This window comes from Pleuronectes platessa, chromosome 6 (assembly GCF_947347685.1).
Source record: "Pleuronectes platessa chromosome 6, fPlePla1.1, whole genome shotgun sequence".
Lineage (NCBI taxonomy): Eukaryota > Metazoa > Chordata > Actinopteri > Pleuronectiformes > Pleuronectidae > Pleuronectes > Pleuronectes platessa.
In genome coordinates, this window is record NC_070631.1 from 16,721,959 (window position 1) to 16,738,617 (window position 16,659).

Consider the following 16,659-nt stretch of genomic DNA (forward strand, 5'->3'; position numbering starts at 1 on the left):
GTTGCTGTTGATTGTTGCCTTTGCCCCATCCTGCGTTTACTGGGACATTGAGAACTTGGCCTCATGCTGTATTGTCAAACTAAAACTTAAATCACGTGGGTCAAGCCATTCATTGATTAAGGCGTAAGTCTCTAGAGCTCAGAACACAGATCAACTCTCTGACTAGTTCCACTTTCAGTAGACGAGCCACTTGTGCTCAACATGGAGAGAAAGAAAAAAAAATGCTTTAACGGAAGCTCTGTAATTTTTCTTCACGACATGTTATGGACTACTGTAATAAGCACGCGCTGTGTGAAGCAAAGGCATCGAAGGCATTGAAGTATTCCTTTTTGCCAACTTCAGAAAGTATTCTGGCAGATGGTCGCTGTAACATGTTTCAGCATAATAGAACATGGTTGCTGTTTTTTCCCCCACTGTTACAGGAGAAGTAAAAATATACATATTGTTTCTTTTTGACTGTATAGTATTTTAAAGGAATGAAAAACAATGGTGCATTCGTCTGAAAAAAGATAAATAATGAAAAATATGGAAAATATGGTTTAAATCAGGGGTGTCCAAACTTTTCATCCCGAGGGCCACATACAGAAAAAAATTTGAAGGTCTGGGCCACTCACGCCGCCACGCCCCCCTGCCCAGGAGCGGACTGTTGACAGTGCACCTCAATCGTGTTGCTTAGGGCGGGAGGGGGGGGTGGCGGCGTTCTGGGGGTACAGCTGGCAGGTCAGGGGTGAGTTGGGTGCCACCTAGTGTCAAAACTAAGAAGTACAATACAGTACATTTACCTGACGCTTTTATCCAAAGCTATTTACAATCAGTGCATTCATGGGTAGGGGAGAGCGGGGTAATGTGAGACATCGGGTATTGGTAATGTGAGACAACACAGGCAACAGAACACATTTGTGGTCATGTGATCATTATGTTTTCAAGCCACTCCCATTCCACCCTTGCCATGAAGGAGAAGTTGGTGCTGATGCTGTGGTTAGAATGTTTTTTCACAAAGTAAATTTTCTTGCTTTGAACTTAATCAAATGTATCCAGGTAGAAAAACTTTGATCATACATGTTGATGAACTTCGAACATATAAAACCATGTGATTGATGCTAGCTGAAGATTAGCCTGAATTGCTAAGATATGTTGTTTTTTCTAAAATGATGGCTGTGGGGTAAAGTGAGACAAATGCTGTGGGGTAAAGTGAGACATGTAGCACAAGTTAAGTTTAGTCTAATATTACATTACATATGTTTTATTTTTAATGCCATAAACATTGTAGAAAAGCCATCATGCCAAGAAACTACACCAGGAAGACAACCTGTGGCCAAGCACCCCTCCCAGAGATGGAGAGTGCAGCCGCTGAGGTCATGCAAAGAAAGAAGTCCTTTAGAAAAGCTGGAAGGGATAGAAATATTGACAAGACAAGCCTCAAAAGATTCATAAAGAAAAAAGAGAAAGGGGAAGTAAACTCAGTAGCCTGGGGAGCAGTAGCTGAGGTAAAGAGAATATTCACAGATGAGCTGGAGGAGGAGCTTGACAAACACTTGAAACAACTAGCTGACCAGTTCCATGGCCTTGCTCCAGTGAACTGGCATTTGAATACGCAGAGAAAAACAATATCCCTGTCCCTGCCAATTGGACAGAGAAACAATGTGCAGGCAAGCTAGGGTGTGCAAGAGATCACATGAAAATAATCATAAATGTGCTTAATTTACCTAGTACAACATGTGTTGTTATGGTAGTTTTAAATTGGAAAAAGTAAGTGGATCACTTTACCCCCTTGATTTCTCTTGTCTGTCTCCCTTTACCCCTAAGCTGGGGTAAAGTGAGAAACAAGACCACTTTTTAAACAACAATCATATTTTCACTGCCCTTTGTCCTGAAGACATTGTGATCATTTCCATTGCTAAGAAACATCCTGAATTAATGGGAAATGTGTACATTTTACTGATATATCATTTTAGCTCGCCTAGAGGGGAGCAAATGTAAGAAATGTCCCACATTACCACGCTCTCCCCTACCTGAGGGTACAAACCCAGAACAACAAGAATCAAGTACAATTTCTTCAAAAATAGAGCAAAACTACAAAGTGCTATAAGTAAGTGCCATTTAAGTGCTACCAAATTGTTAGTTTAAAAAAAAATTAAAAAAAAAAAAATTAATTAAAATTTTTTTTTTTTAAATGGATGGCGGGCCATCTGCGGCAGGGGTGTAGTTTGGACACCCTGGTTTAAATGGATGGTGCTTGTTTGTTTGGATCTGAGTTGTATATCTCCCCTGTTATGTTTATTGAAAACAAACAAAAAAAAAGATATTGTGCATGACGTGTTTAGCGGTCATAATGATGTCCATTTGTGAAATGTGTATCGAATCAAAAAATTAGAAAAAAAAAGGAAAGAAAAAAATAAATCCGTAGATGCACTTATTGTACATGTTGTTAGGTTTAGTAGGTTTGACTTCAAGTTCTCGAACGGCCTTACAGACGTCTGGGCAGGCGGCTCTGAAAGACGGAAGTAAAGACTTGTGGGAGAAAACATAATGAAAAACAATAAAGGATTGTAGAATAATATTGAACAATTCTGAAATTGCAGTTCTTTTGATGCTTGTGATTATTGAAGATGTACTTTAGAGAAATTTCATTGAAAAGATATGACTGATGATAATTCTGTAGAATAGCGATGTATACCAAATGTAATCTTTCCAATGCTATGAAGAATTTATACATGAAATTGATATGCAATAAAACCTGTGTGCTTTTTACATGAGGACTCCAAGGTGTATTCATGAGCTGCAAGTCAAGCGGTAAACGAAGACAATGAATCGATCAAAAAGACAAGTGGTCTGAATATTAATCATTAACATTGTTTATCAGGCAAAGTCTAGTTTCATTTCATCAAATGTGAGGGTTTCCATTTTTAACATTATAATAAATCAAATACAGTTGGTTCTTGGACATTCTATCGGACCAGATCATTTTTTTATCACCTTGTTCTCTGGAAAACACATTTTTCAGTGATTACATTCAAATCCATCTAACAAACATTTAAACCACAAATACCTGAAAACAAGCCAAAATGACCTTTTTTAAACAAAAGAGCTGCCATGAGGTTAATACAACAACAACATCCAACAGACAACATGGCATTTCCGACACTCAAACAGCTGTGAAGGGTTTATTTGATTTTCTACCAATAATTGATAAAATGTTTGATTATATTAAAGAAATGTCCCTAAATATCACTGCAATATATTTATGCTTTATTCAAATGGTTATTTTGAAATATAAGATTCAGTTATATTCATTTTAGATTTAGATTGTGATAATACAGTAACATACAGTTGAAGAAACAAGACTTTTTCCCTCACATGGTGAAAAGCAGATGACCACTGAAGGTGCTATGGTTACTGCCATCATCATATACCCTTGAGTTAACATGCAGACGCAAAAACAAAACATCTCCGACCTCTAACAGCAGCGTTGCGCCATTAGCAGACTTCCCATAACCGTTTGTCTGATGCTCATATGCCATACAAATATTGTGTCCATTTCTGACCAACCAAGCAGCTGAAGGATGTGAAGGATGTCCATGTGCACCTATGTAGAACTCAAAGTGGTAGACTCCTTTCACCGGTGCAATGAAAAAACCTGTGGACATTTGTTTATCAGCATTAGTAAGAAGATAATTTTCTGTTGTAACAGGTCAAAGTCAACATTTCCAAGAATGAAAATGAATATGAAAGTTTGTGAATCTAAGTACCTGTGTTCGGGTTGTAGGCATTTCCAATATTTGTAATGACTTGTGTGAAGACCAGATTAGTGAAGGTATTAAATGGTCCGATAGTTGTTGGACTCGAAGACAGAGCGGCGGTGAAGGCCACGCGTTTGACTGAAAAACAGACAAGTGATCATTTTAGAGTGCAGCTGATGTTGTACAGAAGAAATGGGGTGGCTATTAGAACAAGTTTCTAAATTCACAAACCTTCCTTGTCTCCCTTCAGAGCCTCCACCTGGTTTTCGGTCACGTTTGTCCTTGCTTTAATGGCCGTCAGTTCTCCTGCCTGTTCTGAAATGTAATTCATCAAAAAACAGGCAATGAGAAATAAACAAAAACAAAGTATTTCACATAGTATTTAATCGTAACTTTCTTTTCTCCAAACGTTTTCTGTGGCATTATAATCTTGAAAAAAGGTTGAATTAAAATATTTGAGCTTTTTAACACCATACTGTCCAACTGAGAAACGGAATAACATGCTTTATTAAAATTATATATATACATGTACCTTTGTCCTGTTGGTTCAATTTCTCAAGCTCCCTCGGCAATTTGTCAAGCTCCCGCTGCAATTTCTCAAGCTCCTTCAGCTTTGCTGCTAGTGCTTAAAAAAAAAAAAATGAAATGATGAGAGTCCTGCCACACATGTCTGTCCTACAAATTATGTAACATATCTTCTTTTACAAGTATGTGTAAAATCTCCTGTATCAACAGCATCACTCCTCTCATTGCCTCCTGACTCACTCACCGTCATTCTCTCGCTGTAGGTGCCTCAGCTCCACCCTCTGCTCAGCCAACAAGCCGCTCATCTCTCTCAGAACGGCATGGATGTCCTGTAGCCAGGAGGGTTGGTGCAGAGAGACGTTTGCAGGTTGCCTCGTCTGGTTATCTCCAAGAGGAGTAATTTCATTGTCAGACTCTGGTTGAGGCTGAGCTGTGGAGTGAGAGCAGATCAGCAGCAACAGTGGAAAAAACATTGTCACCTCCATCCTCAGACTGGCAGAGTGTGCAGTTCAGCTTTGTAGCATCTGTACTAACCCCATCCTTAAGTAATGTGTCATCCTGATCAATCATTGCCAGGAGTCGTTTATCAGAAACACGTAAAGGTGATAGCTAAGATTAACTTTTTACTTATAAACACAGCACATAAATGGTAATAATTTACCTGTGTGTAGGATGTAGAGGCCAAATCCTTTGAATACAAAGTTTATTAAAATTCTAACGGGGCATATTTTCAATGTTGTGAGGGCCTAAGATATCTCACTGTGTAACTTTAGGGTTTGTAAATACACTTTCAAATATGATGCCTCCACAGACAGGCTTGAGTCATTACTTGTTATTCTCTTAAGACTGTAGATACTGACAGACTTAATTATCCTCTCCACCAGATTAAACATTAATGTCATAAGGTCATATCTTAACCTAAGGGTCGTTGACTGGCTGCGATAAACCAAGCCTTAGGAGGAAACAATGTTCTGAGTGTAATAAAGATAATTTTTCTCTCTCCGCTTCCTCAATAAATTGATCAGTGGGATAAAGTCTGGTTTTTGTAAGGCATCAAAACAATGCTGGAAAAAAATCTAGTGGAGGTTACGAGTATTCGTAACTGCTGCTGCCCAAGGACACTTCGGCATGCAGATGCAGAGGACTATGGATTTAACCGCCAACCTTCTGGTCAAAGGAAGACCACTCTACTCCTCAGCCACTGCGCCCCCCCCCCCCCCCCCCCCCCCCCCACTGGTTACCCAAACCCTGTTGTGACCACGTCAAGACACACCGAGCTGATCTCCAGCCATGTCACACAACTATTGCAAAAGGTAATCTAAAACAATGTTAAATTGAACCTGAGAAAAACCGGGAGACTCCTATTGGCTTGTTACCTCAAACATAACCACTGTTATACAAAAAATCTTATATGAAGCCAATGAAGAAGGACACCACCGATGATTTGATAAATATAAAGTATTGTCTGTACCAACGCCTACAATAGCATTTTACTGTGTGCCACAGAGAACCTTGGAGCCCAACTTTAATCACATGTTAACTTGATCAAATACACATAAAAAGACATTGTACAGGCAGGCTAAAACTCAGGTATGTGACTGGCTTCTGGATGTCCAAATAAAAGGGAGGGACAGGAAAGATAAGACAGAATCCTGTAACTCCAGAAAGGATAGAAGAGGGATACAGTCCTATTCCAGGTGCTTGATAAAAGAAATGCACTCGAGGTCTTGAAGCAGCTAAAAAGCACCTTGTCCTGCTCCCTCTTGTCTTTCCTCTCATTTAACCTTTTAACATCTCTGTTAACTGCTTTATCTTTTCTTTGATATTAAACAGTCTGATGGAAAGTCCTCACAATGTTTGCATCACAAGGTGATTACAAGTTGAGATCAGGGAACATGGCAACATTGCTACATAAAATCCTAATAATAGATATAAAGGTGACGCCTAAAGCTACAGAAAACCAAGGTTGTATTTAGAGTGGGACCCTGTTGCCTAAATTTAATCAGGCTTCACCAAATGTGCAACACTTATCGATATCAGTTCTGTATATCAGCAACATTTTCACATCACAATCCATGAATTATTCTCTGGGAAATCAGTCAAAATTCTCTTTCACGGTTTTAGATAAAGTAGGAAAAAACTGTCCTGGACCTGTCAATTCTTTTGAATATGTTCCAAAATGTAGCGGAGTGAAGGGGTCTCACAAGACTCTGTCATAGAGAAAGCACTGTGAAGCTCTTGTTGATGTGAAGGACATGATGAATGCTTCTCAACAGCATTGAAACTCTGACCTCTTACCTGATCCTCCCCAAGTCCACGAGGCTCAAAGTCGTACACCAGGCACCTAACTGGCACCTAACTGGTGACCCACTTTGATCACGTTGAAAATGAATTCAAATCACACTCAAAAAGAAAAACAGAGGAAGTCTCTCTCTGCTTGTTTATTTCATCGTCGTTTGTTTTGTTCGATTTTTATTTACTTACTTTCCTCTTAGATACCACAGTATTGTTTCTTTGTAGGCACCACAATGCTAAATTGTTAATATAATTATTTTTTAGAGAAGGACCAAAATTGTATGATATTGTCATATGATGTACAAAATAACCTAGATGTTCATAGCAAGAGTGGTATGTGCCAAATAACCCATAGAAAATGTTTTGTTCACTGACAATCATTTCATGTCCAAGGGGCTTGCATTTGCTGTCATTGTTGGTTTCGTTTGTTCTCCTATTACGCTCTTATGTATTTGATTTCAGAAGTGTGTGTATGTATTTATTTCTGGTTGTTTTATCATGACTGGAGGAGTGAAAATGAAGGAGAGTCATTTTAACCCTCTTTTCTCGCTGCTGAAGGATTGAATGCCGATCACCACGTTGGGGAGATTCTGAATCTCTGCTGCATTTGATGCGTTAGTGTGCCAAAATGGAAAGAACCCCTCAAAATTAACTGTTTTTATTTATAGTGAAAGATAGCCGTAGTTAATCGTAGACCCTTTTTGGCATTGTAACGTCCTGCAGTGATTTGTTTTCTTGTTTTAATTAAACCATTTTAACCCTGAATGTGGTCTTGTTCAAATTAGTTGAAGCATTGGGTGGAGCAGAGTGAGACGACCTTCTCTCTGCATATCGTGAATGAAACAAGTTGACACAATATGAAATCTGACGTTTGAATTTAATTTATCCAACAAAAACACTTGAAATACAAACTCTGGTTGAGTCTGAACGAGGAAAAACCCAAACGCTCGATCATGAGTATATTCCCTGTACTTTTCTGAGATCTTACAAAAAAAAGGAGGCCCTGTGCCACGGAGGTCATGGGTCACTTACTGTAGATAAATGTAGATAGCTGCAGGAGGCAGGGCCAGGTGGGGGGGAGTGTTGTTGTTGATTGTTGCGTTTGCCCCATCCTGCGTTTACTGGGACTTTGAGAACTTGGCCTGATGCTGTATTGTCAAACTAGCACTTAAATCACGTGGGTCCAAGCCATTCATTGATTAAGGCGTACGTCTCTAGAGCTCAGAACACAGATCAACTCTCTGACTAGTTCCACTTTCAGTAGACGAGCCAATTGTGCTCAACATGGAGAGAAAGAAAAAAAAATCTTTAACAGAAGCACTGTAATTTTTCTTCACGACAGCAGGTGGCAGTGTGATGCTAGGACTGCTGCTTCATCTCATTTTCCTATAGGCTGAATGAGAGCTCATTCATGGGAAACACATAATGTTTTCCAACATGTGGTTATAAAATGTAAAGACTTGGGTTACTACGTTTTTTAGGTTGACTAGATGTAATAATTCATGTCATGGACTACTGTAATAAGCACGCGCTGTGTGAAGCAAAGGCATCGAAGGCATTGAAGTATTCCATTTTGCCAACTTCAGAAAGTATTCTGGAAGATGGTCGCTGAAATATGTTTCAGCATTATAAAACATGGTTGCTGTTTTTCCCCCCACTGTTACAGGAGAAGTAAAAATATACATATTGTTTCTATTTGACTGTATAGTATTTTAAAGAATGAAAAACAATGCATTCGTCTGAAGAAAAAAAATCAATGAAAAATATGGGTTTAAATGGATGGTGCTTGTTTTGTTTGGATCTGAGTTGTATATCTCCCCTGTTATGTTTATTGAAAACAAACAAAAAAAAAGAAATTGTGCAAGACGTGTTTAGCGGTCATAATGATGTCCATTTGTGAAATGTGTATCGAATCAAAAAATGAGAAAAAAAAGGAAAGAAAAATATAAATCCGTAGATGCACTTATTGTACATGTGGTTAGGTTTAGTAGGTTTGACTTCAAGTTCTCGAACGGCCTTACAGACGTCTGGGCAGGCGGCTCTGAAAGACGGAAGTAAAGACTTGTGGGAGAAGACATTATGAAAAACAAAAAAGGATTGTAGAATAATATTGAACAATTCAGAAATTGCAGTTCTTTTGATGCTTGTGATTATTGAAGATGTACTTTAGAGAAATTTCATTGAAAAGATATTGTGAGGACTGTGTGTATTGTGGTAGTGTTGTTGTCTCCTTTTTCCCGTCTCCTCCCTATGCAGGTTGGTTGTGGCAGGGGGTGTGGCTGGCTCTGGGTGCTACAGACGAGAAACACCTGCAATCAATCCCTACTCATCATCCACCCCATAAAGGCCTGGTCTTTCCACCACTTCAGTGCCGGATTATTCACTACTCAACGGTAACGTGTGCGCTGCAGAGACTCTAACCTTCACTGCCTCTGGATATCTTCTAACCTGTGTTTCACTCCTACTCAGAATCTCCTGGTGACTCTCCACTCTACAACACTTCTTGTTCTCATCCCAGATCATCCAGCCAGCCAGCACCCGGCCGCTCCAACCTGCTCCTGCGTTCACATGAATAAACTTTGTTCTTCATTCAACTATTTACCCGTCTGTGTCTGCTTCGGGGTCCGAACCTGACTTCCACCTTAACAGATATGACTGATGATAATTCTGTAGAATAGCGATGTATACCAAATGTAATCTTCAATAATCACCAGCATCAAAAGAACTGCAATTTCTGAATTGTTCAATATTGAACAAATTGCAGTTCTTTTGATGCTGGTGATTATTGAAGATGTACTTTAGAAAAATGTATACATGAAATTGATATGCAATAAAACCTGTGTGCTTTTTTTTACATGAGGATTTCACTGTGTATTCATGAGCTCGAGTCAAGTGGTAAACAAAGAAGACAACGAATCGATAAAAAAAGACAAGTGGTCTGTATATTAATCATTGACATTGTTTATCAGGCAAAGTCCAGTTCCACTTCATCAAATGTGAGGGTTTCCATTTTTAACATTATAGTAAATCAAATACAGTTTGTTCTTGGACCTTCTATCGGACCAAATCCTCTTTTTAACACCTTGTTCTCTGGAAAACAGATTTTTTAGTGATTACATTCAAATCCATCTAACACACATTTAAACCACAAATACATGAAAACAAGCCACAATTACCTTTTTTAAACAAGAGAGTTGTCATGATGTTAATACAACAACAACATCTAACAGACAACATGGCATTTCCGACACTCAAACAGCTGTGAAGGGTTTATTTGATTTTCTACCAATAATTGATAAAATGTTTGATTATATTAAAGAAATGTCCCTAAATATCACTGCAATATATTTATGCTTTATTCAAATGGTTATTTTGAAATGTAAGATTCAGTTATATTCATTTTAGATTTAGATTGTGATAATACAGTAACATACAGTTGAAGAAACCAGACTTTTTCCCTCACATGGTGAAAAGCAAATGACCACTGAAGGTGCTATGGTTACTGCCATCATCATATACCCTTGAGTTAGTCACCAGACGCAAAAACAAAACATCTCCGACCTCTAACAGCAGCGTGGCGCCATTAGCAGACTTCCCATAACCGTTTGTCTGATACTCATATGCAATACAAATATTGTGTCCATTTCTGACCAACCAAGCAGCTGAAGGATGTGAAGGATGTCCATGTGCACCTATGTAGAACTCAAAGTGGTAGACTCCTTTCACCGGTGCAATGAAAAAACCTGTGGACATTTGTTTTTATCAGCTTTAGTAAGAAGATAATTTTCTGTTGTAACAGGTCAAAGTCAACATTTCCAAGAATGAAAATGAATATGAAAGTTTATGAATCTAAGTACCTGTGTTCGGGTTGTAGGCATTTCCAATATTTGTAATAACTTGTGTGAAGATCAGATTAGTCTGTGTATTAAATGGTCCGATAGTTGTTGTACCTGAAGCCAGAGCGGCGGTGAAGGCCACGCGTTTGACTGAAAAACAGACAAGTGATAATTTTAGAGTGCAGCTGATGTTATACAGGAGAAATGTGGTGGCTATTAGAACAAGTTTCTAGATTCACAAACCTTCCGTGTCTCTCTTCAGAGCCTCCACCTGGTTTTCGGTCACGTTTGTCCTTGCTTTAATGGCCATCAGTTCTCCTGCCTGTTCTGAAATGTAATTCATCAAAAAACAGGCAATGAGAAATAAACAAAAACCAAGTATTTCATATAGTACTTAATCGTAACTTTCTTTTATTCAAAAATTTTCTTTAGCAACTACATACTTAAAAAAAGTTTGAATTAAAATATTTGAACTTCTAACACCATTCCATTCAACTGAGAAACTGAATGACATGCTTTATGACAATTATATATATCTACATGTACCTTTGTCCTGTTGGTTCAATTTCTCCAGCTCTCTTGGCAATTTCTCCAGCTCCATCAGCTTTGCTGCTTGTGCTAAAAACAGAAAAGATTAAATGATGAGAGTCCTGCCGCATGTCTGTCCTGCAAATGATATAAAATATCTTCTTATACAAGTTAGTGTAAAATCTCCTATGTTTTTTTGGTTGACTAGATGTAATAATTCATGTCATGGACTACTGTAATAAGCAGGCGCTGTGTGAAGCAAAGGCACCGAAGGCATTGAAGTATTCCATTTTGCCAACTTCAGAAAGTATTCTGGCACATGGTCACTGAAATACGTTTCAGCATAATAGAACATGGTTGCTGTTTTTTCCCCCACTGTTACAGGAGAAGTAAAAATATACATATTGTTTCTTTTTGAGTGTAAATATACATTTACCTTTGTCCTGTTGGTTCAATTTCTCCAGCTCCCTCGGCAAATTCTCCAGCTCCCTCAGCTTTGCTGCTTGTGCTACAAAAAAAAATGAAATGATGAGAGTCCTGCCACATGTTTGTCCTGCAAATGATGTAAAACATCTTCTGTGGAGGTGAAGGGGCTGGGAGAGCACCCTCAACTACGTTTTTATAGTTGACTAGATGTAATAATTCATGTAATGATCTACTGTAATAAGCACGTGCTGTGTGAAGCAAAGGCATTCAGGGCATTTAAATATTCCATTTTGCAAACTTCAGAAAGTATTCTGGCAGATGGTCGCTGAAATATATTTCAGCATAATAGAACATGGTTGCAGTTTTTTCCCCCACTGTTACAGGAGAAGTTAAAATATACATGTTGTTTCTATTGACTGTATAGTATTTTAAAGATGAAAAGCAATGGTACATTCGTCTGAAGAAAAAAAAAATCAATGAAAAAACATTGGTTTAAATGGATGGTGCTGGTTTTCTTTGTATCAACAGCATCACTCCTCTCATTGCCTCCTGACCCACTGACCGTCATTCTCTCGCTGTAGGTGCCTCAGCTCCACCCTCTGCTCAGCCAACAAGCCGCTCATCTCTCTCAGCACGGCATGGATGTCCTGTGGGCAGGTGGGTTGGTGCAGAGAGACGTTTGTAGGTTGCCTCGTCTGGTTATCTCCAAGAGGAGTAATTTCATTGTCAGACTCTGGTTGAGGCTGAGCTGTGGAGTGAGAGCAGATCAGCAGCAACAATGGAAAAAACATTGTCACCTCCATCCTCAGACTGGCAGAGTGTCCAGTTCAGCTTTGTAGCATCTGTACTAACCCCATCCTTAAGTAATGTCTCATCCTGATCAATCATTGCCAGGAGTATCTCAGAATCAGATACAAGTAAAGATGATAGCTAAGATTATACTTCTTACTTATAAACACAGCACATAAATGGTAATAATTTACCTGTGTGTATAAACACAGCACATAAATGTTAATAATTTACCTGTGTGTGGGATGTAAAGGCCAAATCCTTTGACTACAAAGTTCATTAAAATTCTAACAGGGCATATTTTCAATGTTGTGAGGGCCTAAGATATCTCACTGTGTAACTGTAGAACTTGTAAATCAATTTTTACTACAATGCAGATTATCAAAGTTCATATATGATGCCTCCACAGAGAGGCTTGAGTCATTACTTGATATGCTGTTAAGACTGTAGATACTGACAGACTGAACTTCTCACTCCACCGGATTAAACATTGTCATAATATCTAAAGGTTTTTGATTGGCTGAGATAAACCAACCCTGAGGAGAAAACAATGTTCTGAGTATAATAAAGATAATTCTCAATAAATGGATCATGGGGATAAAGTCTGGTTTTTAAACAACGATTAAATGAAGCTGCAGCAGTTATGTGTATAATGTATCTGATCTGACTCATTTGTCCGCACTGACATGAACGCCATCCAGCTAGTTCTGGCAGGCAACTCGGGCTGTGCTGCTTCAATCATGTGACATACAACATGTGACATACATCATGTGACATACTTCACTTGCCATAACCATCCACAGTACTTATCCACTTCATTAGGCAGTCTATATAAGCAGAGGGAATTCCCATCACTCTCTCTGCTTCCTAAAGGCTGATATATGCTACTCCGTTTTGACGGATGGGAACGCCCTCTCCGAGCACCTCGGAGAGCCGTCGGAGAGCTCTACATACAATTCTGTTATACGTCGAAATGTCAGAGAGCCTACGGATACCCCTTGGCTGTGATTGGTCCGCTAACGACATCATTTACGGAATCTCACGTTTCCGGAATCTCACATTTCCAGACCTCACACTTCCTGTATCACTTCCTATAGTTTGTAGTTTGTCCCTACAGCCTGTTGGTTTCCACCAGAGGCTAAAAGTCGTAGCGCCACAGACTGCCGGTCCTGTGTGTGTGAGGAAATGTAGCGTGGGCGCAGCTGTTGTGGATGCAAATTGTTTTTTGCAGTAAGTTTACTGAAAGTCACTTAAATGTTAATGGAGATCAGCAGAAAACGTTGCGCAAACATTAACTGCATTTCTCACCATAGAGCCCAGCGTACAGCTGTGTGTGTGTGAGTGTGTCTGAGACGGTATCAGCGTCGCCATGAATGCATGCTGTAATCTCCTCTAGTCAGCGTGTACCCACAAACTAATGGGAATAATATTTGTAAGTAATGCGCCGTAACATTTACCAGAGTCTTCACTATTGTGTCCGTGACATTAAGTGTAGTTGTGTTTTCCTGTTTTAGTACTTGTCGTCAAGACAATCAGGACGGCGTGAGTCCCTGCTTTATTGAATTTGTTTTATGTTTGTAAATGTTTTCAAACATTTTGATAAAGTTGTTTAATAATTGTGTGACCTTATACAACATGTTTGTATTATAGGGATGCCTTCAGGCAGAACATTTACGGTCACTGTTTTTTCCCACATTTAGATTTAATTTTGATTATTTGGCCTTGTTTAGATTTAGTTTATTTCTGATTAATCGGTTTGATTATTTGTTTCTTTGTTTTATTTTATTTTGTTCTTTGTTCTAAGGGCAATGTGGTTGACGGGTACTGTATGTCGTGTGTTCAGCTAATAGATCTTTTGAACATTGTTATAAAACATAATTAATAATGACATATTAATATTCTAAGGCAATTCCATTGTTGCATGCCAGATCTCGGAGACCATCGCGTCTCCGCGTCTGGGGTAGTTGCAGGCATGCTTCGACATGCCTTCGTCCCCTCAAGTGCAGACACCTTGTGAGATCCGTCTTCTGGTGCGGGTCCTTCTTCCCTCCTCCTCACACTTCTACTCCTTCCTCCCGTCGGGCCCCATATGAGCGGGCGCGGCTGCCGGTGGACAAACCTGTCTCCGCGCTGCCAACGTTACGCTTGTCGGGCTCAGGTGCGGGGGGATGAGTATCGCGCAGGGGCTGCACAGGTTGAAGGAGCTCCCTTGCCAGTGGTGACGACACACTGCAAACAAAGCCAAGAGATTCAATGCACCCTGGTCTTGGCATATATCGCGCTCCTGTCCATCCTGGGAAGGGGATCCCTCCCATGTGGCTCTCTCTGAGGTTTCTACATTTTCCCCTGGTTATTTTTTTTTTTTATTTATTTTTTTAACAGTTTCACTAGGTAGTATATTCTCCTGCCGGCAATGCCTCTACCGATAATGGCCACGAGTGATTAAGTTGGAGCCTAAGCGCCAAACACTAAACCTGTTCTACTGTTGAATAAACATTCAAACGTGAGTTGTCTGACTGCAATGTAGATTGCATTGGCCATTGTTGAAAACCAGGTCTATAGGTGGAGTTGCATTACTGCTCTATAACCCAAACCCTCTTGTGACCACGTCAAGACACACCAAGCAGATCTCCAGCCAAGTCTAAAACTATGGCAAAACGTAATCGATTACACTGTTAAAAAGAACCTGAGAAAAAACAGGGGGACTCCTATAAGCTTGTTACCTCCACCATAACCACTGTTACAAAAAAATCACATATGAAGCCAATGAAGACGGACACCACCAATGATTTGATTCAACTTAAGTGTATTGTCTGTACCAACACCGAAAATAGCATTTTACTGTGTGCCACAGAGAACCTTGGAGCCCACCTTTAATCACATGTTAACTTGATCAAATACACATTAATGTCACGATGTAGAGACGTCCCAAACGGTCGACTCTAAGAAAGCATTGACCCTGCAAGGTCCAAGAGGGTTTAAACCACTGGCTGGCGTTATAAGCCTTGTTCAACGCAAAGATCTAAAGGTGTTCTTTTCATAAATTTGGTCATAAATTTGATATTAAATCCAACATTAATCTGCTTCAGCAGGGGTGGACTGGGACAAAAATTCAGCCCTGGCATTGTCTGTCCAGACCAGCCCACTACATTATCAGCGGACACCACATAGAAGTCCACAAATCTCGCGGCGTCTTCTCTCATGCATACCTCTGTTACCACCTATCTCAAAGATGGCAAAAAGAAGGGAGGCCACACACAAACCTCTTAAGCCAAAAGTAAATGTATTTAACTCCAAATCAAGATAGCTCTAACTACGTAGTGGGATGTGTAAAATATGTTACGCGTCAGTGGTGTTAACAGTGTTTGGATGTGTGAAAATAACGTGTGATGTATGTTGTAAGGTGCAGAAGCAAAGAAAAACAAAGGCTGAGGGCCCCATACCCCTGGAAGCAGCCTTTAGATCTGCAGCTGAAGCCCAGCCCAAAAGGGCAGGCCAAGGGTGACGCCCCTGCCAGCTCTACCTGTGTCTGGAAAACAACTCCTCAGGCTCTCACATGTCAAGTGGTCAACCTGAGAAGGACATGGATACATTATAATGTCTCTAATCATCACAAATTAAGTATGATTTCATAAAACATAAAAAATGATAAACTCACCAGACTAGAGGAGACTCAACAGACAAACTTTGGTACAGTGAAGGCAGAGAGTGGAGGCAGACAGAGAGCAAGTCCTCGAACATGGACAGAGGGTGAACAACTCCTCAGGCTCTCACATGTCAAGTGGTCAACCTGAGAAGGACATGGATACATTATAATGTCTGAAAAATAAAGAAAATGTTTTCCTCTGTCCTGCACCTAGAGTTGAGAACTTTTTGGATGTGTGTTTCTTTTAAAACCTTTTGAAAATTATTATAATTATGAAGTATGAATTTATACATTAAAAAATACATGATAAACTTACCAAATTCTAACAGTGGTCCCAAATGTCCACATATAAAACAGAGGGAGAACGACTCCTCAAATATATCACAACAACCTGTAATGGAGAATAATTGATCATTTAGTGTACATGATCACACCATTAAGGATCAACACATAAGCACAATAAAACTTGTGTGATAATAACAATAATATTAAATATTTCTCACCTTATCAGTGGAACATTTACACACAAATTATACCTATTAAATAGTTATCCCCTCAGTAAACAATAAATGAATTGAAAGATTACAATAAATTCAATGGCAAATATTTCAAATTAAACTAATTATTCCCTATAGGTTTACTTGTATTCTGTTTTCAATACAGCTTGATTCTGCATCTCTATTTACAGCTCAGCTATGGCAACAGTAAACGACGTTAGCAGCTCTTAGCTAGCTTAGCTAAATCATCTGAACAATAATAACCCATAATATCACAATTCGGCATATTAAAACAAAATCAAAAACGTTTTCTACTCTGTTTTGGACATGTCTCAAAAATGTAGCCTAGCCAGCCCCATGCCAACGTTACTTAACAT

The 16,659-nt window shown here is 39.3% G+C and overlaps 2 protein-coding genes across 2 annotated transcripts in view; both read right to left on the reverse strand.

Annotated features, from left to right (window-relative positions):
* Positions 1 to 3,227: 3,227 nt before the first annotated feature.
* The window catches only part of LOC128442908 (complement C1q-like protein 2), a 112,001-nt gene continuing 98,569 nt past the window's right edge, over positions 3,228 to 16,659 (reverse strand). The window contains exons 2-5 of the mRNA XM_053425536.1: positions 4,273 to 4,365; positions 3,972 to 4,055; positions 3,750 to 3,878; positions 3,228 to 3,637 (exon numbers count right to left, since the gene is read on the reverse strand). Coding sequence (XP_053281511.1) covers positions 3,354 to 3,637; positions 3,750 to 3,878; positions 3,972 to 4,055; positions 4,273 to 4,365 — 590 coding nt within the window. The 3' untranslated portion in view covers positions 3,228 to 3,353. The remainder of the gene's footprint in view (positions 3,638 to 3,749; positions 3,879 to 3,971; positions 4,056 to 4,272; positions 4,366 to 16,659) is intronic.
* LOC128442906 (collagen alpha-1(X) chain) lies at positions 9,506 to 12,825 on the reverse strand. Its single transcript, XM_053425534.1, has 6 exons — positions 11,913 to 12,825; positions 11,361 to 11,432; positions 10,943 to 11,014; positions 10,640 to 10,723; positions 10,418 to 10,546; positions 9,506 to 10,303 (listed from the first exon to the last, which is right to left on the reverse strand). The coding sequence occupies exons 1-6, from the start codon at positions 12,151 to 12,153 to the stop codon at positions 10,020 to 10,022; spliced, it is 882 nt and encodes a 293-aa protein (XP_053281509.1). The 5' UTR covers positions 12,154 to 12,825; the 3' UTR covers positions 9,506 to 10,019.

Coding starts and splice junctions, on each gene's coding strand:
- LOC128442906 (XM_053425534.1), bottom strand. CDS start 12,153: ATGGAGGTGACAATGTTTTTTCCATTGTTGCTGCTGATCTGCTCTCAC. Junction 10,724..10,942: donor ATTGAACCAACAGGACAAAG/GTACATGTAGAT, acceptor ATTACATTTCAG/AACAGGCAGGAGAACTGATG. Junction 10,547..10,639: donor TCTGAAGAGAGACACGGAAG/GTTTGTGAATCT, acceptor TCTGTTTTTCAG/TCAAACGCGTGGCCTTCACC.